Source organism: Sciurus carolinensis, chromosome 6 (assembly GCF_902686445.1).
Source record: "Sciurus carolinensis chromosome 6, mSciCar1.2, whole genome shotgun sequence".
Taxonomy (NCBI): domain Eukaryota; kingdom Metazoa; phylum Chordata; class Mammalia; order Rodentia; family Sciuridae; genus Sciurus; species Sciurus carolinensis.
In genome coordinates, this window is record NC_062218.1 from 138,416,555 (window position 1) to 138,431,697 (window position 15,143).

Here is a 15,143-nt window from a genome sequence, read left to right on the forward strand (position 1 = left end):
AATCCACATATCAGAGAAAACATTAGGCCTTTGGTTTTTTGGGATTGGCTTATTTCACTTAGCATGATAGTCTCCAATTCCATCCATTTACTGGAAAATGTCAAAATCTCATTTCTCTTTATGGCTAAGTAATATTCCATTGTGTACATATACCACATTTTTTAATCCATTCATCTGTCGAAGGGCTCCTAGGTTGGTTCCATAGTTTAGCTATTGTGAATTGAGCTGCTATAAACATTGATGTGGCTGCATCACTGTCATATTCTGATTTTAAGTCCTTTGGATATAAACTGAGGAGTGGGATAGCTGGGTTAAATGGTGGTTCCATTCCAAGTTTTCTGAGGAATCTTCATACTGCCTTCCATAGTGTTTGCACCAAGTTACAGTCCCATCAGCAATGTATGAGTGTACCTTTTCCCCCATATCCTCGCCAACATTTATATTCTTGTATTAACTTGTATTCTTGATAATTGCCATTCTCTCTGGAGTGAGATGAAATCTCAGTATAGTTTTGATTTGCATTTCTCTAATTGCTAGAGATGATGAACATTTTTTCATATGTTTGTTGACTGATAGTATGTCTTCTCTAAAGTATCTATTTAGTTCCTTTGTGCACTTATTGATTGGAATTTTTTTTTTGGTGTTAAGCTTTTTGAATTCTTTATATATCTTGGAGATTAATAGTGTATCTGAGGTGCAGGTGGCAAAGATTTTCTCCCATTCTGTAGGCTCCCTCTTTACATCCTTTTTTTTTAAAAATATTTTTTAGTTGTCAATGGACCTTTATTTTATTTATTTACATAAAGTGCTGAGAATCAAACCCAGTACCTCAAACATGCTAGGCAAGTGCTCTTCCACTGAGCCACAACCCCAGCCCACATCCTTTTAAAAAAATATTTTTGTTGTAGATAGACACAGTACCTTTATTCTATTTATCTCCATGTGGTGCTGAGGATCTAACCTAGTGCCTCACACATGCCAGGCAAGTGCTCCACCACTGAACCACAACCCCAGCATTCTCTTCACATTCTTGATTGTTTTATTTGATGGGAAGAAACTTTTTAGTTTGATTCCATTCCCTTTGTTGATTCTTGATTTTACGTCTTACACTTTAGGAGACTTGTTAAAGAGATCAGTTCCTCAGTCAGCCTGATGTAGATTTAGGCCTACTTTTTCTTCTGTTATGCTCAGGGTCTCTGGTCTAATGCTTAGGTCCTTGATCCACTCTCAATTGAGTCTACTAATGTTTTATTAATTCATAATTATTAAGAAAACTATAAAAAGAAAATTTATTGATTGTGAAGATTTAGAAATGCATAATTTAAAAACAAACCTGGGGGAAATATAAGGAAGCTTATTATAAGCTATTATACTTATAGCTATATACAGGCTGATATTTTTGAGATTGAACTGATAGTTGACAGTTGTGTTATTGGGACCACTGGGAAACAGATAGCAAGACATAATTAAACATTCAAGTGGCTTATTGGAGAGGGTAAAATACTTAAGAAAGGAAAGTGGGAGGAAGCAGTGGGCAGCAATAACCTCTGTCCTCAATGCAAATCTGACAAAAACTCTCCCACTGAGGAATTCTGGAGCAAAGAGTATCCATTACAAAATTCTGTACTGGCTGCTATGCCTAGACATTGGCTGAAGGCTGCCAGAGAAGATGGTGGCCTCAGCTTGAAAGTGAAATAGATCCTAAAGATATTGCAGCTGGGGGATATCAGCTAAATGCACTCCTTGCAATGTAACAGCAGGTTCTTTGTTCAGGTAGATCTGAGCAAAGTACCTCCAAGGCTTCTGCAATGATGATAGTAATAACAGCTATCACTGAGTATCTCTGACTCCCTAAACACTGTAAGTTCTCTTTACATATATTATTTATGATACTTGTTCACAAATCTCAAGGAGTAATCGTCATTGTTCAGATGAAGAAATTAAAATATGACATAGCTGCTAAGTTAGAGGGCTAGCAATTCAGTGTACCAGGTATTTATACCCTTGAATTTTTTTCATAAACACTTTCCTTATACTCTATTCTATGTTTTGTTTGAACTGACGACTATTTAAGAGATTTTAAGACAGGAGGAAAATAAAGAGTGAAAGAAAAGATAAGGAAAGAGAAACCTATTATAGAATCTTATGATTTTCAAGTTTTATCTCTGAGTTTGGGTTCAGGAGTTGGCATCAAATAATAGACATGTACCCCCAAAAAGGAAATTTATCAGAAGGACTTGATTGTTTCTTGGAACTCAAGGGTTGGTACAGCAGCTGATTGCTAGAAATAAAACTGCCTGTTTCAGCTCTGCCTTTCTCCCTGCTTCCTTGTCTTTGCTGTCCTGTGTTTTGTCTCTTTCAGCTTCAATCTCTGTCTCTACTTCCTATCTGTAGTCTTGATAGTCTCCCTGCTGCTCTCCTTCTGTGGCTCTCCATCTTTTTCGGTTCACAGTCTTTTGGTGTCTGTCTCCTCTCTTTTCTCCTCTCTCTCTTTCTCTTTTCCATTTCCCTCTTCTTTCCTCTCTAACTTCCCTCTCACCACTCTCCTTTTTTTCTCTCCCCTCCCTTCTCCTCCTCCCTGTCTCTCTTAGTCTGGTTCTCCCTCTTCCCCTCTCACTTTCTTTAGCTCTTGAATCTTATGTCTTTCTTTCTCTCCTTGTTCTTCTAGACTTCTTTGTTCGGTTCATCTGTCTGCCTATCTCTGCATCCTTAAGTAGGAAATGAGGGCTAGGTTGTGGCTCAGCGGTAGAGCACTTGCCTAGCATGCGTGAGGCATTGGGTTCAATTCTCAGCACTGCATATAAATTAAGTAAACAAATAAATAAATACATAAAGATCCAACAACAACTAAATAAAGAAATAAAAAAAAAGTAGCAAATGAGTCTATATATTATTTTATAATATTTTTTTATTTTGTAATTTTTTAACTTTGGTGTTCCATAAGTGAAAGTATATATTTACATTTAAACTTATACATTTTAAAGCACTAATCCTTGCTACTACTTAAATGTTTTAATAGTGTCAGGAATAATTTATAATCTTTTTCCATAAAAAGTACAATAATATACTAGAAATTAAACAAATACTGAAAGTAAAATACTTTTTTCAGCAGTTAACAAAGCACTGTATCCTAATTCACCATTCTAATTAGCTTCTCTTCCTATATTAATAGTAATTTCAACCAAAGTATTCCAGTGTAGTTGTTATGCCACATAGAGTTCTCTTGGAAGTTGAATAACCTAGCTTAAGTCAGAAAATTCTTTGGTTTCCTTCAAATGGGTTAAAGTTTAATTAGCAAATTAAAGATTTTATTAGTATTACATTATGATCTAGTCTACTAACTAAATTTTTATTTTACTATATAGTTTGTTTCTTTTGCTATTCAATTCCATATTTTATAATCATTTGTAGAAAACAAATTCCAGTACTCCTGATAAGAAAAACAGAGGCCTATTAACAAGTACTCCATCTTCAGAGAGAACTGATTTTGTGGTAAGTATTAGCATTGGGCACCTTTGGTATCAGTATTCTGGCTCCTCCTCTCCCCACTCTTCTACTATTGTCACACCAGAGGAATATTTCCTATTTAGAATAATATCTACATTTTTCTGTTGCATAACATGCTTTCATTGGAAGTACTCTATATCCTGCTTGTATATGTAAGGGAGAAAGATTGGAATGTTATAGCATCAACCAGAGTTATACTTTCTATTGTAAAATGTATGTAACATAAGATTTAGAATTTTAAGCACAATTTATTTTTATTGATTTTTATTTTTTGTTATTTTTAATTATACATGACAATAGAATGCATTTTGATGTATCATACATACATGCAGTGTAACTTCACATTTTTGTGGTTATACATGATATGGAGCTACACTGATTGTGTATTCATATATGAGCATAGGAATGTTATATCCAATTCATTCTACTGTCTTTCCCATTCCCACTCCACCTCCCTTTCCCTCACTCCCCCCTGTTCAATCCAATGAACCTCCACTCCTCCTTCCCCTATTGTAAGTTATCATTGGCATATAAAAGAGAACATTGGCCTTTGGTTTTTTGGATAGTCTCCAGTTTCATCCATTTACCAGCAAATGCCATAATATCATTCTTATTTATGACTGAGTAATATTCCATTGTATATATATATATATATATATATACACCACATTTTCTTTGTCCATTCGTCTGCTGAAGGGCACCTAGGTTGGTTCCATACCTTAGCCAATAAGCATGATGAAATGCTTTTACATTGTTGTGCAGCCATCACCATCATCCATCTCTAGAACTTTTTCATCTTGCAAAACTGAAACTTTATACCTGTTAAACAGTAATTCCCTGTTTCTCTCTTGCCTGGCCCCTGGAAACCACCATTCTACTTTTTGTCTCCATGAATTTGACTACCCTAATACCTCATATATGAAGATTCATATACTATTTGTTCTTTTGTTTGATTTTGGAGATGGGGTATTCCTGTGTTGCCCAGGCTGGCCTCAAACTTCTAGGCTTAGGTGATCCTCCTGCCTTGGCTCTAGAGTATCTGAGACTGATACCGCCGTTTACCGGTGACGAGTTCTGCTCCTTCTAATGTTGAAGATTGAACACTAGAGAAGCACGCCAAAGCAAGCATATTAAGCAGGTTTATTTGAAGGGAATAATACAGACTTCTCCCGGCAGGGAGAAGGGGGCCATGGCTGATGTTCTAAAAGTCCCAAGAAGTGAGTGCACCCTACATCTTTTATAGGTTAAAGTCTCTTTTGTTCTCCAGTTACTCTCCCCCCTTATCTCTCCCTCCTTCCTGCCTACATGACAAGGCCTGGTTTTGCATTAAGTGAGAAGCCATGGGCAGGGGAGGGCCAAGGTGATTCAGGCAGGCAAGGGCCCAGGAGGCATTAATTAGCAGCTCCTTGCTTGCAGTCCTTGATAAAGGCAGGTAAATTTGGTAATCAATGGGCTCCGGAGATCCTTGACATTCCATTCTTCCAGGGGCAGTCTCCAACTTCCAAAGGCAGATGGCTTCATGGCTTCGTTTCCTCGAATTGACTCGATTTCCTATTTCTACACTAACTACCTGTCCTTAATTCTGGCTTCATTCCCCCCTTTAGCTTTAGGAACTCCTAACTGCTGTAAGGAAAAGAAAGGGGGCGTCGGTCGTTCTGGCTGCTTCGAAGCTGAAAGGGGGCAGCGAGGGGCAAGCAGTTTGGAGTTCCTTTTAAAAATCGGGTCAATCGAGGGGTCCAAGGTAGAAGTCTGGTTGGGGAAGAGCAGGTTGTAAAGTCATCTGGGGGTGGGTGCTTCTATGATAGAAGAACAAAAAGACATGAGTACTGAAATGAGATTAGTACAAAGTAAATGTTGCAGCATCTGGAACATAACACTGAGTATCATGAAAATGACAGAAGTCAATCTCTCACCAGGCGGTGGAAGAACTGAGAAATTGTTCCCATAACTAGGCCTAGCAAAGGATGGAGAGGACAAGGCCTTTATTTGGGGACTTTAACATTGTCCAGGTTATCAGGAATGTAAACACAACATTTAACTCAATGTCATAGATGTCCCCAGAAAATATAGTTAAGCTACTTAATGTCATCTGATTTTTGTAAAATATCCCTTTATTGGTATAACTTGTGTTTAGTAGAGAGATCTATACTTCTGTTACTTAGGGCTAGATAATCATACGAGCAAACATAGGTTAAGTCTACCCATGTAGCTTAGGAAGGTCTGCAGGCCTTAAACTGACTAAAAACTTCTGACTCTGGCAGTTTCTCTTGATAGTTATCAGGCACATTTGCTGAAGAATCTTTATTTATAGCTTCCTGTCTTTATTGTAGTGGACTAACACAAGTGTACATCTTAAGTTACATTTAAATATTATTTCTTTTAAATGCCCAAGAATGGCTATATTTTGGTTTTAACTGCTTTGCTGGGTGTCTAAGATCAAGCTGGTCAAATTGACCTGGTTCCTGTCTTGTTAGAGTCAGCTGGGTTCCCACAGGGGCCACTCGTAGAGAACTTAAGAGCAGCTTCTTAGCTCCACCAGTGCCATTGGTTAGGCAGGGTCTCCTTGATGAGGTGACTTCCTTTGGAAGCATCAAGGGATGTCTCCCTTTTTCCATGACCCTCCTTTGCAGCAGATGCACTGAGTGATTTTTCATCCTCTAGTCTCAACAATCTCCTTGATCAGGAGGTTGTGTGACCCAGAGTTGCAAAGCTCCTTAGAGAAGTTCTCTTGTTCGTGGGTTCAGGCTGACTGAGGGCAAAAGTTCCAAATACTGGTCTATCTTGCCTTCTGTATTTAATTCCAATCTCTAAGTTTGATCTTAATCATCCAGCAAGCCAGTCTCACCAGTCATAAAGTAAGAGTACTGGGCTTTAACTTCAATGTCCGTAACTTTACAGTCATTTACCCTTTTTTCTAACTGGAGTCTGCATTAGTACTGGAAGTTACCACTATCTGTTCTGGTATCTGTTACCACTATCTGTTAGGTGATGGCTTATTATCACAAGTTACCTAGGTTGCGTGTTCTTGAGGCAGCTACTTCTGCAAAACATTAACAGGTAACAGTTTTACAAAATGAAATTAGCAAGAGTAAAAATATATTCTGCTTGTATAATAGCTATCTTGAATTTTGACTGAGAACCACATTATATTCCCTATTTGAGATCATAGTAATTTTACAACAAAAAAACCAATCTTTTGATTATAACTTTAAATAAGCTGAAGTCTGACTTATTTTGGAGTCACTCTAACATGCAGTAAGGTGGGAGGCAGAGCCTTATCTCAGGTAAGGCGTGGCTCTTTACAGATTTTAAGTGTTCTAATTCTGATGTTGATCTTTGCTTCTTCCTTAAATATCATTAAGTAGTTTACATATACTGTTTCCTGAGTCTATATAAACTTTAAATTTACACAATTTAACATTGTATCTAAAACATGAATCAAAGAAAGGCTGAGAGAGCTTTTAACTTTCCTTTTGTGTGATAAAGTGGCAAAATACCTTCATGTTTCACAAAATTAACCTTTAAACAAGTCAGGCTCTAACTTTTATAAATACATTTATATTTGAAATTCTTTATCTTAGTGTAAAAAGTAACAAATTTTACATATACCCTATTGATAGCAGGTCCTATAATAGAACATTAAATGATAGAAATTAATCCCCAATAAAATTTACTCTTTATAAGCTTAAAATTACCATTACAGACAAGTTTAATCTGGAGAATAGCAGCTTGATAAATTCCCTGCTTTAAAACTTGTATACCTGAAAAATATGAACACATTTAATATACAAATAGTGACCACTTCACAATTACCTTGACACTTTTTTCTTACCAAATTTAGTTTTTTAAGAAAAATGTAGACTCTGTAACACAGTACAATACTCTAACAGTTATTTAACCATAATTGTATACACCCCAATTTTTAAGACTAATTGTTCTAAAGAATAAATCTTAATAGACACAAAGTTAAGAGTAAATTAGTGTTTCTAAGAAATTCTTGCCATTTTACCATATAGATAAAACTTTGGTTTATATCAGAACATTAGTATTTCACCTTAGGAAAAACCTTAAATAGCTTTAGCTGTTTCACATACATACAACCAACTTAGTTTCACACAGACTTGTTGAAACTTGCCCTTTACTTACACAGACTTTCTTAGCACTTACTTAGACCCTCATGTATTTCATCACACAAGCACTTTCTTACCCAGAAACATTTCCTTTTTCCTTTTACTAAATATATTTCCATACCCAGAACCTTTTATTTTCTCTTTCCTATCTGTTGACCCCTTTTTGTTCACATTCTGAAACAACTCTTATGAAATTTCTGAATTTAGATAAATTACTGTATTTTAATAAGATTGAATATTTTGCTGTTTATAGTACTCTAATTGAAACACAGTTGAAACTTTTGGGACCCTTTGTATATAGAATTGCACTTGTTAGGACATAACTCTTAGTAACCTTGTTTTTAGGTTAGTGATGACACAAAGCAAGTTTAAACCCTTTTATTTACCAACCTATGAAAACACCAATAATGTTTAAGTATGATGCCCCATGGAATTTAAGGAGTTAAAAGAGTACTTGATGTTATTTAACAATTAGCATTTTAACTTTGCAAATTAATCAGATGTCTCTACAAACACATTTGAGTAATCCCATACATGTTAACTCTAATTCACTTGTTCTGTAAAAACCAAGAAATCAGACAAGTGTCCTGAACAGTATTTGCTGTCTCTTTCCTGTTGAAGAAAAGTCCTAGAAACAATTGATATTAGACATTTTATTAACAATATTTATTAGCTTGACCACCTAGAGACTTGTGAGTTATTTTCAAAGACATTTTACTTTCATTAGTTTACCCAATTTGAATTGAACCTTTAAATCACGTGAATTAAACGTATTTGGATCCATTTTTAAATTTTAATTTTAGGAGCGCTCAGTTTTGATACAGACAAAACATGACACCAGAGAGCACGACATACAAATAACACAAAATCAAAGGCCTTGTAACTTTATAGGTGAATCTCCATTGCAATGTAACAGATGTTCAAAAACTCTAGTTGAATAAAAAATAGAATTGATCAAAAAAAATCATGAGCTCAAAAAAATATAGAATTAAAAAAAAACAAGAGTCCTGGAAAAATGATACGGCCGTTAATTACTTCAGTAAGCACCATAAAATTCACTTTTGCTGGAGTTTAGGTAAGGCTCTTTTTTACCTTTTTTTTTCCTTGGGTTTGAGACCGGTCTCCTACAGAGCCTTTAGGCTTCCTATTTACATTTCAATGTAAGCCTTGGCTGAGATCTGGAAGGATCTAACAGGTTTTAATAGAAACCTTGTGCCTAAGGCACTTTAGCCATCTCATCAGGACAGGTTGGATTTCAAAGAAAATTATGAGACCTTATTTTCCGTTACTTTTGAGAATGAAGCTACTTTGCTGTTCCTCACTGAGATATGCCATTGGTTATTGAGTTGCCTATGGCTGCCTATCCAGGATTTATTTTCCCCTTTTGTGACAAACAGGTTAAATTTTGCTTCATAGGTAAGCTGAGGACAGGAGCTTGAAGTAAGGCCCCTTCCTGGGGCAGAATATTGTCCTATGGTGGCTATTTCCTGTAGTATTGAACCTGTTGATGATGTAATTAAGCTTTATTTTTTGAGATCTTTTAATTCCTATTAGCTAAGAAGTTTAGGAGTTCTGCAATGGCCTTTTGATATTCCTCCTGGGTGGGGGCACATAAAGGATGTACTTTACTTACTGGAGAACAATCACAGAATGTTTTGTCTCTGAATTTTGTTAAGTCCTTAGCTAAGGTTTGCCCAGAACAGGTGAGGTTCATCTAAATCCTGAGGCAACACTGTCTAGGTTAGTTGAGATACAGTATCTGGTTCCTCAAAGGCAAACAGAAATTGCCATTCAGAGTCTAGCATAAACAGGAAAAGCCATCTTTTAAATCTGACTTAGTAAACCAAGCAGCAGTTGGAATCCAAGATAAAAGTGTATGGATTAAGAACTACAGGGTGGGGGAAATTACTGCTTCATTATTCTAAGGTCTGGACTAGGCAGTTTGCTTTTTAACTCCTAAATGGGCAAATTGCATGGGCTATTGCAAGGCATTAAAAGTTTCTATCAGTTTGAATGATCTTTAATAAGTCCTTTTTCTTGCCTATATGTTCCCTTTTCTTTCCTTTGATGTCTATTAAAAATGGAAGATGCAAGCTGGAGAAGATCATCTGAGGATTGATCAGGGCCACGTGCCAATTTGAAATTTCCTCTAAATATTTGGAGCTGACTAAATGATAAATTTATACTTTAAAAGTAGGTGGCCCTTTATGGATTCAGGATTCAGAGTGGTGTGCTTTCTTATTGCTTTCCTAAGTCTCTCCATGAAAATAGCAGGACTTTCCTGAAGGCTGCATAATAGTTTTTTTAGGCATCCTACTCATTATTTGAATCCCAGTTAGGATGGTTTCTGGGAAGTGCCTGTGCTCTAGATGGTTAATAGCATAATTTTCCAGGTTAAGTCAAATACCTGGCATAAGTTTTGAAACATCTCAATATTTATTAGGATCCTCCAAAAGCCTCCTTAAATTTTTGTCTATCGTAAGTTGGGAGGGTTCCCTCAATTTTCCTCCCTTAGTGGGCGATTCCTCAAGACTTTCTCCTCTCTTGGTAGAGATTGTTGATGTCAAACATGGTAACATATGAAAGGCACTTTTCATTTGCAATTTAGCAGTATGCAGGCTAGTGGTGAACCTGGCAATACTGTTGAGAGAGAAGCTCCCTTCTGAGTTAGAAGTATTAGGGACGTCTCCCTAACTTTGAGCTTCCTTACGGTCCAGAAAAACCCGTCTCTCACCACCTGGCTTTGCCAAAGTTATTTCTGGCCTTCTTTGGCAAAGTGCTAGGGTCCTAGTTTGCCCTGTGCTAGAGACCCTGGGAGGATTCAGACTTAAGGGCATTACTGCTTTCCTCCCTGCCACTATAAACTCCTAATTATGAAAAGCGCTGACAAAAGTAAAAAGTGTGCCTTTTACCTATCTTCTTGCCCTGTAGACTAAAGGAATCTTCAGAGGGTGAGGGGACATCTATTGGTTGTTAGGCGTATAACACCCTTTGCTTGGAGGGTCTCACGGGAGGGGTTTTTAAATGCCTCCCTCTTGCAGCTTAAAGAGAACACAGTGAGCACATTTAAGCATGGGAAAGGTAATGGGGAGACTCTAGATGTCTAGACTAGTGAAGGCTAACTATGCGAACAAAGGGAACCTGGGCATTTTCATACTAATCATCCCAGGCCTTAATCCTACAGCTTGAATTCCTAATGCCTGACCAGCAAGGGAAGGGGAGCATCCAGGAGGGAGTGGATTTGCGGGAGTGTTGTGCACTGTGCGGCCCATACGGAGGCAAAGGTGATTGGCGCTTCTCCTCAGTGCCTTGTCTACCGATCACCCTGGATACCCCTCAGGGCTGTCGGGAGGGGGAGTCCGGAGAAGGAACCTTTGGGGTCCACCCGAGAGTAGCCCGGGCCGAGAACCCCGCAGTTGCTCCAACCTTTCCTCCGCCTCCACGCATCCTGGGCAGATCAGGACTAGGGACACTGTGTACTTGCGGCAATTGCGCTCCAGGCCTGGACAGAAAAGTAAGAAACGGCTTCAGCAGAATCCAACATGCCTACAGAGCAGGTGATTGGAAACTTGCCTGGGCCGGGAAACCTTTCACCAGAGTCTTAAGAATGGCGGCTGCACTAACTGCATTTAAGTAGCCGACGGGTGCCCATTTTGCCCTCCAAAAATAAAGAGACAGAAAGATGCACCTCAAACAGATGTGCATGGAGAGAGAAGCTTACTTACCTTGGCGTAAATCTCGGTGGGACCTCCAAATCTGATACCGCCGTTTACCGGTGACGAGTTCTGCTCCTTCTAATGTTGAAGATTGAACACTAGAGAAGCACGCCAAGGCAAGCATATTAAGCAGGTTTATTTGAAGGGAATAATACAGACTTCTCCCGGCAGGGAGAAGGGGGCCATGGCTGATGTTCTAAAAGTCCCAAGAAGTGAGTGCACCCTACATCTTTTATAGGTTAAAGTCTCTTTTGTTCTCCAGTACTCTCCCCCCTTATCTCTCCCTCCTTCCTGCCTACATGACAAGGCCTGGTTTTGCATTAAGTGAGAAGCCATGGGCAGGGGGAGGGCCAAGGTGATTCAGGCAGGCAAGGGCCCAGGAGGCATTAATTAGCAGCTCCTTGCTTGCAGTCCTTGATAAAGGCAGGTAAATTTGGTAATCAATGGGCTCCGGAGATCCTTGACATTCCATTCTTCCAGGGGCAGTCTCCAACTTCCAAAGGCAGATGGCTTCATGGCTTCGTTTCCTCGAATTGACTCGATTTCCTATTTCTACACTAACTACCTGTCCTTAATTCTGGCTTCAAGACTACAGGCATGTACCCCTGTACCCATCAGTATTTGTCCTTGTGACTGACTTATTTCACTTAGCATAATGTTTTCAGGTTCACCTATGTGGTAGAATATGTCAGAAATTCTTCACATTTAAAGCTGAATAATATTCCATTGTATATACAGTATCACACTTTGTTTACCCATTCATGCATCAATGAACACCTGGGTTGCTTCTGTCTTTGTCTATTGTGATTAATGCTACTATGAACATGAATGTACATATATCCATTTGAATCCCTATTTGGGTACATATTCAGAAGGCAAATTTCTGTACTATATGGTCATTCAATTTTTAATATTTTGAGTATCAACCACACTGTTTTCCATAAGGTCTGCATTATTTTATAATTTCATTAGTGGTACACCAGGATTCCAGTTTCTCCACGTTCCTGCCAACACTGCTTGTTTTCTGCTCTGTGTGTGTGTGTGTGTGTGTGTGTGTGTGTGTTTTATAGTAACCATCCTTTTGGACATGAAAGAATTTCATTTTGCTTTGGATTTGCATTTCCCTAATTATTATTAATATTTAGCATCTTTTCATGTGTTCATTGGTCATTTGTATGTCTTCTTTGAAGAAACATCTATTCAAACCCCTTGCTCATTTTAAATTAGGTTATTTTTGTTGTTGTTCAGTTGTAGTAATTCTTTGTATATTCTGAATATTAACCCATTATTGGATATATGGTTTGAATATATTTTTCTCATTGCGTGAGTTGCCTTTTTACTCTGTTGATAGTGTTCTTTGATGCACAAATTTTTTTTAAATTTTCATTTTAATTTTTTTTGGTATAGATGTACACGATGCCTTTATTTTGTTTGTTTATTTTTATGTGGTGCTTAGGATCGAACCCAGTGCCTCATACATGCTAGGCAAGCACTCTACCACTGACCCACAACCCCAACCCACAAATGTTTTTCATTTTGATATAGTCCAATTAATGAACTTTGTTTTTTGCTGAACTGTGCTTTTGGTGTTTTATCAAAGAAATCATTGCCAAATTTAATGTCATGAAGTCTTTATCCTGTGTTTACCTCTGACAGTTTTATAATTTTAGCTCTTACCTAATCTGTTTTTCTTAGGTTCAACTGAGCCATGTAGGAATACAGCTTGCTAGCAGGGCAGCAGCAGGTGTTTCTCCATAGTGGTAGCAGTCCTAACAGAAGTCCATGCAGCAGCGCACATAGCAGTATGGGGACAGCTCTGGTCAAGGGAATGAGACAGTATCTTTTGTAACAAAATACAGGTCTCTACAGGGAAACACCTAATTACAAGAGTCCTTGCTTCTAGAAAAACCCAAATAGGGGCATCTTTTATAGTATTTATTTATTTATACTGTATCTGTAGTTTGTCCCAGACGCAGGTTTGCGGTCAGATATCATTTTTACCATAAGCAATGCTACCTAGTAACAGAGTTGACATTCTTACCCTTAACAGGCTCTTAGTGGAACATAGTTAACCAAAGATGAGATGCTTATGCTAGGGGAAAGGGTTTTGATAACACTCTACTTACAGTTTTTCTACTGTTCTAAAAAGTAATATGTTTTTCATAAAATGAGTGTTTCTTTTTATTTTTCTTTGGTGTTAAAATGTGTAGGTGAGGACTGGGGTTGTAACTTAGTGGTAGAGCACTTACCTACCACATGTGAGGCACTGATTGCAATCCTCAGCACCAACATAAAAATAAATAAGTAGTAAAATAAAGGTATTGTGTCCATCTACAACTTAAAAAAATGTGTAGATGAGCCAGGCATGGTGGCCCACTCCTGTAATCCTAGCGAGTAGGGAAGCTGAGACAGGAGGATTGCAAAGTTCAAGGCCAGCCTCAGCAACTTAGCGAGACCCTGTCTTGAAATTAAAAAACAAAAAGGACTGGGAGTGCAACTTAGTGGTAAAGCACCCCTGGGTTAGATCCCCAGTTCCAAAAAAAGGTGGGGAAAGATGTGTTGATGAGGAATAAATGTACCCAAATGAATTTTTCCTACAAAACTAAGTTAATGGCAATTTTATAAATGCTAAAAATCTTTAAAAACTTGAGCTGTAATTTACATTTTATAAAATTTACCATGCTATAATGTACATAATTGTGTGTTTTTTAGCATAGTTGCAGTGCAATCATCCCTATAATATAATTCAAGAACATTTTTATCACATTAGCAATTATTTGTAATTTCCCCATCTTTCCCTTTAGCTGCTAGGGACTGTCTACAAGCTGCTAATTTACTGTCTTTATATGTTTGCCTTTTCTAGATATTAATTCATATAGTCATGTAAAATGTGACCTTTTGTGCCTGACCTCTTTACCTTGGCATAATGTTTTAAAGTTCATCAATATTATGACCTTTATCAGTACTTTGTTCCTTTTCTTTCATCAAATCATATCACAGTCTATGGATACACCACATTTTGTTTACCAATTCAACTTATGGGCATTTGGGCTATTTTAATTTAGTATCTATCTTGAATAATACTGTTATGAACATTTATGTATGTTGTGAGAGTGTTTTCAGTTGTGTTGGGTATATATCTGGAAGTGGTAGAACTGCTAGCTCATGATAACACTCTTTTTAGTGGGATCTTTAAAAAAAGTTTGATGAGCAGTCATACACAAACTATACAATTCAGTTATTTAAAATGTGTTATTCAGTGGATTTTAGTATGTTTATTTTTTTTTTTGAGTTTTTTTTTTTATTTATGTTTCTCTATTTGTACATAGAATCAAGGCATACCATTTGTGTAATCATACGTTTACATAGGGCAATGATGTTTATTTTTTTTTTCCCTTCCCCCCCACCCCTCCCACCCCTCTTTTCCCTCTATATAGTCCTTCTTTCCTTCATTCTTACCGCTCTCCTTATCCCTAACCCTAAACCTAACCCTAAAACTTATGCTAACCCCTCCCACCCCCCATTATATGTCCTCACTCGCTTATCAGCGAGATCATTCGTCCTTTAGTTTTTTGAGATTGGCTTATCTCACTTAGCATGATATTCTCCAATTTCGTCCATTTGCCTACAAATGCCATAATTTTATCATTCTTCATTGCAGAGTAATATTCCATTGTATAAATATGCCACAGTTTCTTTATCCATTCATCAACTGAAGGGCATCTAGGTTGGTTCCACAATCTGGCTATGGTGAATTGAGCAGCAATGAACATTGATGTGGCTGTATCTC

General features: G+C 37.5%; 1 protein-coding gene across 1 annotated transcript in view; it reads left to right on the forward strand.

Annotated features, from left to right (window-relative positions):
- Meikin (meiotic kinetochore factor) overlaps nt 1-15,143 on the forward strand; it is a 103,260-nt gene that overhangs the window by 56,177 nt on the left and 31,940 nt on the right. Inside the window, exon 9 of the mRNA XM_047554798.1 lies at nt 3,412-3,492. Within this exon, the coding sequence (XP_047410754.1) occupies nt 3,412-3,492 (81 nt within the window). The remainder of the gene's footprint in view (nt 1-3,411; nt 3,493-15,143) is intronic.